General features: G+C 38.6%; 1 protein-coding gene across 1 annotated transcript in view; it reads right to left on the bottom strand.

Moving 5' to 3' along the window:
- The window catches only part of SLC41A2 (solute carrier family 41 member 2), a 60,697-nt gene that overhangs the window by 12,986 nt on the left and 34,599 nt on the right, over positions 1–13,112 (bottom strand). Inside the window, exons 9-10 of the mRNA XM_074825893.1 lie at positions 1,285–1,416; positions 167–315 (exon numbers count right to left, since the gene is read on the bottom strand). Of these exons, the coding sequence (XP_074681994.1) occupies positions 167–315; positions 1,285–1,416 (281 nt within the window). The remainder of the gene's footprint in view (positions 1–166; positions 316–1,284; positions 1,417–13,112) is intronic.

Below are 13,112 nucleotides of genomic sequence, written 5' to 3'. Positions count from 1 at the left end.
AGCTGTATACACGTGGAGATAATTAATTACTCTAAAACTGTGCCCCAAACTTGTATTAACCCATAACTTCTTGTATTATTCATGAGATTTCAGAAATCAGATAAAACCTGATTTTCTTTAAGAACTTGATCTTATACAAGCATTTTCAAGTTGTACTTGTTCTTACCTGTAGCAGAGCTGCAAACAAATATACTGCTATAAAGATAGGAGTTAAGGAAGTGTGGCCGCTTTTCATTAAGTGGATAGTGTACAAGAAAATCAAGTGTCCAGGAATCACCAAAAGAAGCAGAACTTGGGCTGATTTGTTATTTACTCCTACAATGAAAAAAATCCAAAATTCGGTTAAGATCTTCGATTACTATATCACATTTTTATTAATTTTAATATAAAAAGCAGTTTTAGAATTCCACAGCATTGACAGTTGTGGAACAGCAGGCATTATTTTCCACTAAAAGACTTCTTGAGGCTTTTCACAGGTGGGGGAAAAAGCCACCTCTATTGTCTGCCAGAAAAGTTAAGCAGGGCCCTTCCAGGAGAGGGTGAAAACTGTCTTAATTTCATTCTGTACTCATGTAATACCATCTACTTTTTTGGAGCTGCAGTGATCTCCTAAAACCTTCCTAGGAAAGAGGATGTTTTGGACACCATATTCAAGACATCCTTAAAAATAGTTTATATTTCTAAAAAGTAATCCCACATTTACCATTTCTCATCTGTTCCAATTCGTTTCATAAACATGAAAACGTAATACATGCTATTGACACACCACCTTTCACCACAGTTACTACATTATTAGGAATGGGAGCAATACCAGGGAGGAATAAGCTGTGAAGCAAGAATCTAGAAAGAAAATGGCAAATAGGAAATGGAAAGCAAGGACTTGGCTTAGTAATAATATTAGATATAAAGTTTGGTCCTAACAACAAATTGTTTTGAACTTCTGGAGTTAAATGACAAAGGTTAGAAGCAGATAAACAAGTGAAAGAAAGACGAAGGTTGGAATCCTTCTGAGTGGGTATCACAGCATCCTGCCTCATCGGTCCCTGTCTTCAACCCTTGCCAAGGTTACACCTTTCTCTGTGCTCCTCTCCACGCATCACCTCCTGCAGGGAGTGCCTTGTGATTCTCACGGGCAAAGGAAACCACCAAGCCTCTGCTGCCTTTGAGCTGCATACAACAAGTTCAGTTTGTTGCCATTTCTCACTGGTGGTACAGTCTGGCATACAGGGGGAAAACGAGGAGACATGAGACAGTAGTTTTAACAATTAACTGAGTAATATGTACCTGTACCATAATAGGTTCTGCATGGATAATAGCAACCCTTGGCTTCTTCTGGCAGCTCTCCAGGAATGCTATGTAAATGGAGGTAGGTAGAAATTCTGCTAGCTTGAATAGCTACTAGATTACCACCAATACCTGAAATACAAAAGGGAACAAGTGGTAAATTTTCAACTATTTTTTTCCTCTAGTAGGCAATATTTTTGCAAATTTAACAACTTCCTTTATTTTACCAGTACCCTACATGCAAAAGTCAAAAAGAGAAACATCCTTAAAATGTATATTAGTTATATGCAGGCTAACACCAACCATTAAAATAAGTCAAAAAGCTTGGGCTATAATTTGGTGTATCACTGGATATTTGGAATATATTTGGAATACATGGAGATCAGTTTTAATTCATGACAAGTGAAAAAGATTCCTCCAGAAGGTTAAATGTGATACTTTCTCATAGGTGAAGGTCCCTTTTATTGCTCCCCCTTCTTTGGAAATCCCTCTTGGAACAACAGAGGTAATACATAGCTGTGTCACTGCTGGATTACCTTCCTAGGTCAGTAGTGCCGGCAAGTATAAATAACGCAAAGCAGATGCACTCACTACCACAAGCATAAGTGCAGATTTCACACACAGAATCATAGCACTGGAAAAGACTTCAAGAGCTAATCTATCCATTCCCCTTTGCCACACAGTAGGATTAATCTTCTGCCATTCATAATTCAGGTTGAAAGAACAAGACAAGTGTCTGAATAACTGGTTTTTATAAGAATGGTAGTGGTGGAAATTCTATTTTCTCTGTGACAACTGTTATACTTCCCATTAGAAAAAAGATTTCTTTGAAACAATATCTATGAAACAAACTGCTCTAGCATGCGAAGAGAAGTGTTACAAGGCCACTGTCTACATTCTTTGAAAAGTTGTGGAGACCAGGGGATATCCCTGATGACTGGAAGAGGGCAAATGTCACCTCCATCCTTCAGCAAAGCATTTGGCAGTTTCCCACAGCTTCCTCCTAGACAAACTGGCAAATTACAGACTGAATGGGTAGTCTGCAAGATGGGTAGGAAATTGGCTAGCATGTTGCACTCAGAGGGTGGTGATCAATGGCTTTTAGAGGAGGCTGGTAGCCTGTCACAAGTGGGGTCTCCAGGGATTGATACTGGGCCCCACACTGTTCTCAACATCTTCATAAATGTGGATGGTGGGATTGAAAGTACCCTCACCAAGTTTGCTGATGATACTAAACTGAGTAGTGAGATGGACACATCAGAGGGGAGAGCCATCTTACAGAGAGACCTGGACAGGCTGGAAGAGTCTGAAGTTTAACAAAGACAAGTGCAAAGTCTGGCACCTGGGACAACATACCCAAAGAGCCCAGTACAGGCTCAGATCTGTGTGGCTGGGGAGCACCTTGCTGAAAGGGACTTGCGGATCCTTGTGGATGAGATGAACGTGCATTAGCAGTGCACCACTGCAGCAATGAAGGCAAATCAGGGGCATTACTAGCAGACATAGAGATGTGATCGTCCCACTCTACTCGGAACTTGTCAGACTGCACCAGGAGTACAGTGTCCAGTTCTGGTCCCCACAATACAGAAAGGATGTGGACAGACTGGAGAAGGTTGAAAGGAGGGCCATGAAGATGATCAAAGGGCTGGAGAACCTGCTCTATAATGAAAGACTGAATGAGTTAGGTCTTTTCTCCCTGGAGAAGAGAAGGCTCAGGGGAGACCTCGTTACAGTTTTCTAGTACTTAAAGGGTGGCCACAAAGAGGACGATGGCTCTCTTTTCACAAGGAGCCACATGGAGACGACAAGGGACAATGGGTACAAGTTGCACCAGAAAAGCTTTCATCTCAATATAAGAAAGAAATTGTTTACAGTGAGAACAATCATTCACTGGAACAACCACCTTAGGGACATGGTGGAATCCCCTTCACTGGAGGTTTTCAAGATGTGACTGGACAGGGTGATAGACAATCTCATCTAGGCTCCTTTTCTCACAAAAGGTTGGACCAGATGATCTTTTGAGGTTCCTTCCAACATGGGCTGTTCTATGTTCTATGAATTTTTACTTAAATGAATAGAAATCTAAATGAACTTATTATATCTATATTACAGAATGCAGTGGCACTAGCATAAATTTTTCCCATTATTATACTCTAGAGTTGTCTACTTGCATATCAAGCACATGCTTCCCCCCCTCCCCCAGATGTTTTACATGGCAATTGGTTGCTCTGAGAAGATATGATTAGGCAGAAGTAATGCAGATCTTGTCCCCACTTCAGAAGAAGCAAGCCCTTGTTTATTGCTGTTGAATTGATTTGTTTACCTGATGCTTAGGGCTTTGTTTAGTTGCAGAACAAATATCTGTGGTCACCAGAAGACACTCTGTGCCACATCCTTTTGGTGACTATGGAGTGGTTAGGACAAAGATCTAACACTGAGAACTCAAAAGATTTCCTGCCTCACCACTGCTTAAAGACAGCTAATGGCTGAACCTAACAAGGAAGTAGGACTCCTAAGCAAAAAGCTTCAAATACAAATCAGGAAATGAGGTATTAGAAAAAAATTATGGAGTTGGCAGAAAAGACTGTTAATCAAACTTACCTGCATCTTCCCAGTCAGGAGATACAGGGATAAAATATGAACTACCAAAAGATTGAGTCAGTGTTTGAAAAGAAAATTAAAATAACAGCAGCTTTTTTCCGATGAACTATAGAAGGAGACGTAAAATAAGGGATTTATCGAAACTACAAACAGCTTTAAACAGATTTAAACAGATTAAAACCAATCTATGTAGGGTCCAAAGTCTGTCCTTTGATTGAGAACAATAAGTTTGAGACTTCTGGCTAATGAGAATAAGGTATGGAAAGGGAGGCAGAAATAAAATTAAGGAACACATCACTACATTTGGATGGGGATCAGATCATTTCTGTGACTGAATTACAAAAAAGCTGTTATGTAAAACTGCTTCTTAATAGAGCTACAAAGCTGGGTATGGTGCCATATGACTAGAAAATATGAAACAGTTTCTGCTTAAAAAAGAGGGGATAAAAGGTAATCTGGGTAATTACAAGCAGGCTAACAACTGCAATAACTGATAGATTCAAAACAATATTAAAAGAAAAAATCAGTAAACTCTTCTCTGACTATCCATATCTCTTATAGCACTATGAGAAGAAATAAAAGATCAAAGTAAATTGGGCTGTTTTTCAAGGTATGTTTTGAGGTTTGTAGCAACGCAACTGTAAACCACATTGGCACAATACCCCTAGATTTCAAGTACTTCCTAGGATGTATGCAATTTCCTCTTGTGACTGATAATTATCTGCTTCAACAAACTCAGACAATCAGAAATATGATAGATGATCTGGACCTCTTTCCTTAATTAATAACAAGGGAAACTGAGTGAGAGAAAAGAACTAAGGAAAATGGAAATTTGCCCATTTGAAATGCTGATTAAAAAAAACCTGTGTGGACAACAGAGATATGGACAAGTCTATGAAAGAAGGTATAAGATTGGTTTGTCAATGCTTTGATGGATAGCTATTAATCAAAACTCTTCTTACTTTTATAACCATTGTTTAGAGAAAGTATGCCCCAAGCCCTATTGTGCATGTAGATAACAAGAAAAATGATTGAAATGTATCAAAAGTGATTCTAAAACAAACTGACCAGCCATGGGACACAGGTAAAAGGAGGTAATATCTGCTCTGCAAAGGAAGCTGACATGCTAGCCAAAACAGCCAGTGTGGAGTGTGATTTCAAGAGGTGTAACATTCTCTTTTCTATTTTAATTACAGCTAAGTTTAACATACACAATCTATTTTAGCTAACTGGAAATGCAACATTCATATGTTAAGCAAAATTATTTTAAATTTAATTTGGTCTGAGTCTCAGCAATCTAATATCAGTGGTATATTTTGTCAACTCATAGAAGACAGGCAGGTGTACTGAAGTGTAAAAAGCTTCTAGAACCCATATATCCTGCTCAGTCTCAATCAGTTGACAATGTATGCTGATGGACAGCAGCAGTCACACTGTCTTTTAGTTCTGTCCATTCATCTACCAATTCTTCCTTCTAATTATTTTTGAACCTTTGGGCCAATTTCAACCACATCTGACACAAGGCTAGACATACTAACTACCTCTTGTTACCTTTTGTTACCTTAAACAAGCTAACAAGAAGGAAACAGTGGCTAGGTAAATAAAGAGAAAGATTCAAACCCATGCACTCAGTGAGACAAAGGCAGTAATACCAGCATAAGCATGCCAGCTGGCCAGTCAGGACTTAGCTTGGAGCTAGGCATGATGCCTCTTGCTCAGACAGTAGTTCAGTGACACAGAAGAGGAACGATGATGTTGTGGAAAGCAGAGGGAGAATGGAGAGAATGATATGAGCAGTGGGTATTACGGGGACACGAGGCCACAGGGAACACTGGGGGTTGAAAGGGCTGTCTGGTGCTCTAAAAACTCAGGGTACAAATCAGCATGGAATCAGGTTTCATTATTCAGCTAGTCACAGAATGACTTGTACAAAGCTGTGCTTACTTTGAATGAATCACTTCACAGAATCACAGAATCATCTAGGTTGGAAGGGACCTTGAAGATCATCTAGTCCAACCGTTAACCTAGCACTGACAGATCCCAACTCCACCATATCCCTCAGTGCTATGTCAACCTGCCTCTTGAACACCTCCAGGGATGGGGACTCCACCACCTCCCTGGGCAGCCCATTCCAACGCCTAACTACCCATTCTGTAAAGAAATACTTCCTAATATCCAGTCTAAACCTTCCCTGGCGCAACTTGAGGCCATTCCCTCTTGTCCTATCACTTATTACTTGATTAAAGAGACTCATCCCCAGCTCTCTGCAACCTCCTTTCAGGTAGTTGTAGAGGGCGATGAAGTCTCCCCTCAGCCTCCTCTTCTCCAGACTAAAAGTATTCAGTATGTACAGAGATACTCAAGTTTGTTTTGTAACAGCAGTTACTGTGCCTATGAAGTTATCTTGGCAGTATCTGATTAATCAGATCTCTGCAACAAGCAGAAAACAGATAAAACCACATAGGCTGACAAGACATCAATACACAAAATTGATAGCTTCTCAGCATCTTCTGAATGCATAAAATGGTCATGGGCTCAGTAGCTGCTCACATGAAAATCTCTATAGATGTATATGAGTGCCGTTTCCATGAACAGTTAAGTCAGAAAATTTTTTCCTGGAAAACAGTATTGCAGTCATCATAGCAGATACTTTATAATAAAGACTAACTTTGTTAGCTTCTTTTCATTCTCATGAGAACAACCACCACTGAAGAAAACAGTTTCTTTCAAAAGTAAAGTCCTGCAACTGTTACAGCATTCCTCTCAGAACAGCAGATGTGTTAACGGCAATATGAGAATGCTAGTTTGTCAATAAGCAGAAGAGACATTGTCTGCTGAAGTGTGAAGGATGTCATGCTGACTTACAATGTTAAAAGAAAACTGAAAACCTCATCATTTCATTGAGTCAGTTAAGGGCTAAGAAAGAATACTTCTGACAATTGTTATCACAGGTCATTTTTGTCTAACAAAACCATACTCAAAGTAGAGCCAAAAACCATATCATGTATTTGCGAACAGGCCTATGAGAGTGATTCTATTAATAGAACTATGCTACTCTGAAAACCACATTAAAAGTACTTTACATCAATGCAGCTTAAAGAATAATAGCAAATCTGTGTCTCATAACCCTTGCTACAGGTGAAAAAAATAGAAGTTAAAGGGAAGCTGGATGGGTGGACGTAGACTAATCTGAGACCATCCATCATGCTGGGTAACACACCGGCCTTCTTTTCCTCAGATCTGTTTTGATAAACAGGGTATCATCTTCCAGGGAAAACTGGGATGAGTGGCTGATAAACCAGAGGGTTGTACTGCCACTCAGAGGGAGCTGAACAGGCTGGAGAATTGGGTTGAGAGGAATCTCACGAAGTTCAACAAGAGGAAACGCAAAAGTCCTGCATCTGGGTAGGAATAACCCCATGCACCAGTACAGGCTGGGAGTCAGCCATCTGGAAAGCAGCTCTGCAGAGAAGGACCCAGGGTTCCTGGAGGACAAGAAGTTTACCATGACCCTGCAACCCACCTCATGGCAAAGAATGCCAACAGCATCCTGGGCTACATTAGGAAAAGCGTCACCAGCAGGCCAAGAGGGGTGATGCTTCCTCTGTACTCTGCACTGGTGAGGCCACATCTGGAGTACCATGTCCATTTCTGAGCTCCCCGGTACAATAAATGGACTTACTGGAGCGAGTCCAACACAGGGCCACAGGGACTGTAGCATCTTTGATATGAGAAGAGGCCAAGTGCTGTGATTGTTCAGCCTGGAGAAGAGAAGGCTCAGGAAGATCTTATCAATGTACATAAATACCTGAGGGGAGGGATGAAGACAAGGGAACCAGGCTCTTCTCAGCAGTACCCACTGACAGGACAAGAGACAATGAGAAAAAACTGAAACACAAGGTATTCCATCTGAATACAAAAAATCCCACTTTTTTTACAGTGAGGGTGGTCAAACACTGGAACAGGCTGCCCAGAGAGACTGTGGAGTCTCCATCTGTGGAAATACTCAAAACCCCACTGGACACACTACTGGACAACCTGTTCTGGTGGACCCTGCTCTAGGAGGGGGTTGGACTAGATCTCAAAAGATCTCTTCCAACCTAAATGATTCTGTGATTTTATAAAAAATAAAGCCACTTCTTCCTCCCAATTCTATTTCAGCTATGTTTCAAATGAGCAGAGCAAGCACTACTTATTTATTGGTTTTGAAGAACAGATGTATCCACCTAACCTTAGAAAAGAACTCTAAATTTTTAATCTTGAGCAGACAAGGTACTTGTCTTCCTGTGATTTTCCAAGGTAGTTCATGGTCTTTCAGACACTGTGGGAAGCCCCTTGCTCAGGGTTTTAGTTTATTTGCAAAAGGCCAGACACCTGGAATCAAGGTGTTTCACAGCCAAAGTTCACATTAGATGCAGCCCTATAACCTTCCCATAAATGTTCCATGGGTAAAATTGGTATAAATTATGATGCAGTCAAATAATACAGCTACTATTCTTCCTCTCAGACCTCTAATTCAATGTCAAAAAATATTGCCTAACTAAACATCACTTTGATAATTTTCTTTATCCTTAGCATATAACGGATACCTCATAGTCTTATTTAATGTGCACTATTCAAAGCTTGGACTGAAGAGAGACTTACTAGTTTCCTTTCTGCTTTTCAGTGGTGCTTGTTGCTATAAATCTGAGTACTTTACAAACATTAATGCATTTTTTAACACATACCTGTGAAGTGATATTTTTGTACTCTCTGCAAAGAGCATTTTTCAGTTTTGAATATCCAATGTAAAGTATTTAAGTAATTTTTTTCCCCAAATGTTTTAGTATTTAAAGCAGACTTCTCAATTATTTCATTTGTATCAATAAATGTTTAGTATTTCTGTGGGTCAGATGCAGAATCTCTAATCAAGGAATCCAGAAAAAGAGAAGAATTAAGCTATTACTAATTAATAAAAAATCTGGTTTAAGGTACTTGTTTAACACCAGGGGAGAACTGTATAATAGATGGGAGCAATTTTCCAAAGCAGTATTCAACTACTTAATTATAAAGTTACTTCCTCTCCTGTAGGTCCCCATCTCATTCTTCCTTTTTCCTTTTTCTTAAATATATATAATATATATAAAGAAAGGTTCCTGCAGAAAATGCCTCCTATGAAAGCACTGAGACCACAAGATAAAGCCCACATACTCAGCTTTAATGACCAGTGCCATAACTGTTCACAAGACTATAAAGAGCAGTTGCATGGCAAGGCGCACAAATAATTGTGTAGGAATGGCAAACCATATGTGTATCAGTTCATTGAGGTTAAAGATTTTTAGTAATCCTGTTCTATGGGGAGAGATTAACCAGTGGCAGAATACCATGTTGTTCCCAAGCATCTACAATATAGCTTGTGCAATGGGACAAAAATCAATTAATAACCACATAAGGAAAGAATTAGGCCAACACAATTCCCAAACTGATTTTTCCTGTAAATCTATCAAGAGAAGGAAGGCAAGAACATCCTCACTTTTGTGCACTCCTGAGTACAAAATAGTTCAAAATAGTCAGTTGAGCCAATTAGTCTTTCTGGAGTTCAACAGCAACTTGCTCTTTGATATCATTTGTATTACAAAAATGAAATGAAAAGGAAGGAAAATAATCTCAGTTACAATAGTGACCAAAATCTCTAAATTTCTGAATAATCGGATTATCTTTCAGAAAATTCAAGATCAGTTTTTGCCCTGACCTCTCTATCACTAACTTCAAAAAAATCATGTTTTATGCAAGTGAAGTACTTGGAATAGAAGCCTACCTTAACTAGGTATTTTTGTATGTTGTTTTTTTATCCATATTTTTTCTATCTTCCTCTGTACTTTGTCACATTTCTTTTAATACTTAAAAATGTTTGGGTCGAAACAGTTGGAAATTATTAGCTTTTCCTCTAGGGATGGTTTTTAAGAGAAGCCTTTGAGTCAACATTATAGATGCAAACTATTAAATTTTAAAATGGAGTAGTTTATGTATCATTTGGCTTATAAATTATTTCTTTCTTATGCCTAATTAAAAATTGTTCCATGATTGTCAAAAACTGAAAAAATTCTGGATATAATTTTGACATGAAAACTAATAATTACAAGAATCTTGTAAAAATTTTACAAGGCGTAAAAGAAAGAACACATATCTCTAACAGCATGAAATATGCAGATTTACATGTACAGGTTAGCAACTAAGAAATAGTAAAACTATTACTCAATAATGCATCAGAATTAAATACCCAGAATTGAAACCCTCTGCCTTTTTCATGTGAAAATAAAGACTGAATTATAAAGTTCTCATACAGTATAGGTATCTTCTGAGACTATCACATTCATTCTAATTCAGGATGTAGAAAAATTAATTTGCTACCCAGCCAGATTGCTCTACTACCATACAGGTACACTAATGCTTTCCCTTGTAATTTACAGAGACACATTGCAGATGCTCAAGTGTCTGAGACAATGGTTATCTTCTAATGAAAGCACTTCTCTGTTGTGTTAAAGCTGAGAGTACAACTATGCTATAAGATATTAAAATAGATAAAGTTATTAAAAAATGCATTTTCTTTTTTGAAGAGGAATGGTTTCTGGATATTTTCTTTCCGTGTTCTCCAAAGCACACAATTTACAGTGAAAGCTCTCTGAAAAACCTTGAAGTTTGTCATTCACTTTTTCCTACTAATAGATAAAAAAAGGTATGGTTTGGGGAATATACTAAGTAAGCTTAACTTTCATCTCCCAGACAACAGGCATTCAGTAAGTTTTGTATTATATTTTCTCAAAGGGGTTTCTCATATTCCTTGATCTACATTTATTCCCTCCAGATATCAAATAATCTTACAATATGTACAGCCAAAGAGTAGGAAATACTACAACAGCTTTATGTAACCCTTAAAGAGTATTGCTTCAAACCATCTGCAAAAACAAGTTTTTCTACATAAAGCCTTCAAAGCATTTCTGATTTTCAGGTTGTTTGCAGAATTAATTTGCAGAACCTCCATTCTACAAAATGCATAAAAACGGGGTAAAGTCTACCAACATGTTGGTAATATTATACAGTAACTCCTGAAATGCAAATACTTAGAAGATATCTCACAATGTTTTTTCTAAGCATCAATGAAAATGGAGGGAAAAGTGGCTCTATCTGGTAACTGCACCTTAGTTCATTTCTGTTGCATATTCAGAAGCATATAATTGCTAAAGGCATTATCTGTTGTCTGCACAAAAGGAACTCTGTTACTTGCAAATCTTGCAAATCGCAATTCCTGAGCCAAATTCAACACACCGTGATTCTGTAAGAGGATTTGCAAGTTTTAACCATCTCATCCATTAGAAAACATAAAGATCAACTTGAGTATCTAGGCTGAAGCACAGCCACGCTTGGGCTTAGTTATTTTATTCAGAACTTCAGTACATCAAATGCAGACATCTAAATCTCAAGTAGTCTGTAAGTACCACAATGGTTGAAACCACAAAACGATTTATTTATTTTTAAAAAGCAGAGTTACAATTTAACCCAACCAATCATAGAATTAAAAATAATTATTCATCTCCAGAAATGTGTTTAATGGGAAAAATGGAAAAGTGGTTGTGAAATACTTCTGGCCACCAGCAGTAAAGCTGACTATAAATGCCTGGCTGCTTAAGAACTATTTTAATATTCTTGGCAAATAGTTGCAGTTATTGTTAATAGGAGTAGGAACCTTTGAGGTTGCTCAAATTCCAGACCAATATTTCTTAAACCAAAAGATCTATGGCTCTACACTGTAACATATGTGATGAAAATAACTTGTCTCACATCTAAGAATATGCAAACCATCTAGACAGGATCAGGTTGAAAGCTACTTAATGGAGCACACAGGAAGCCTAACACCTGGCAGCTCTGCAGTGCATACTGTTCAGGATTTTGAGATATGGCGACTGGCACTGAAAAAAAGTGACAGCTTGAAATCCTGGACAAATTTACAATGTCCTCAAATTTTGGCTGGACATAATCCCAATAGGTTACAATATTTCTTTCAGGTTTCCCTGGTTTCTTTCAGGTTTTCTGTGTCATAGGAGCAATAAATGTTAAGGTAAGAGAAAGGAAAAGGTATCTGAAAAGCATTCTGAGAGGAAAGCCCTCAGCTCCTTTCACTACTTAAGCTTACAATGAGAATTCCAAGGCCAGGAAAGCACTGGTAGAGAAAGTTTTCTGCAACAGCAATATTTAAAAAGCCATCTGTTAAGTGGTCTAGCACAGCTTTTATGTCAGTAAATGAGTGTCAACAGATGTGCTTTTTAACTGAAAGATTTCCTAAGCCCTAGTTTACTACGCTATACTGACCAGCAATATCAAAAGGTGCCAGTAGAATTATGAAACTCAGGAGAGGCTAATCTAGCAGCAACCAAAAAAATCACCTACCTACAATTTCCTTTTCCAGGAGGTGTAGCATAAAATGGGCCCACTCTGCATCCTCTACACAGAACATATTTTCTCTATGTTTTCCAGTAGAAATGCCTCTATCCTTAGAATTCTGAGGGTTGAGGGGGTTAGCGCACACACACACACACACCCCACTTACGCATTAATCCCCTCTGCTCTTTTGCAGATGAGGGAAAACCAGAAATCCTTAGTTTTCTGCTGTTGCCCAGTGGTGCTGCAAAAGCATTATTGCTATTGGTAGTAACAGGCCACGGCCCTTAGGCTAACTTTACCATGTATTACTGTTGCAAGACTCTAGTCTCGGCCTATAAGGCTTGTTGTGAATTTAGTATGAGCTGCTGCTTCTTACAATGTAGAGTTTAAGTTTGGGATAATAGCAAAGATCCTGAAGATACAGACACAGGACTATAAACAACTCCCCAATGGTCCATTACTAGTCACTGAAGAAGTTTAAACTTTGAGAGCTGGGAAAAGACTGCTTTATGCATAACCAGAAAAGGAACTAAACATGAAAAGTCCAGATGAACAACAGACTAAGGCACCTGGTATGGCTTGGCAAATAACATTCTCGGGCATTACAGTCCAGGGTGCAGATGACAAGGACTAAGAACAGTCTAGAAATACAAAACTTGTTATGAAAAAACAATATTTTGAATGCAGGTGGTAAAATCAGCACAGGAATCATCACCACAAGACCACTATGGGACTGTCGCAGCTGCAAGCATGCCTCTTGCTGTCCTTGCCTTCTTGAAGGCCTCTTTCTCTCCCTGTCTGTTCCAATA

Source organism: Strix aluco, chromosome 5, assembly GCF_031877795.1.
Source record: "Strix aluco isolate bStrAlu1 chromosome 5, bStrAlu1.hap1, whole genome shotgun sequence".
NCBI lineage: Eukaryota > Metazoa > Chordata > Aves > Strigiformes > Strigidae > Strix > Strix aluco.
The sequence above is the reverse complement of the archived record's forward strand: the minus strand, read 5'-3'. Positions and strand labels throughout refer to the sequence as shown.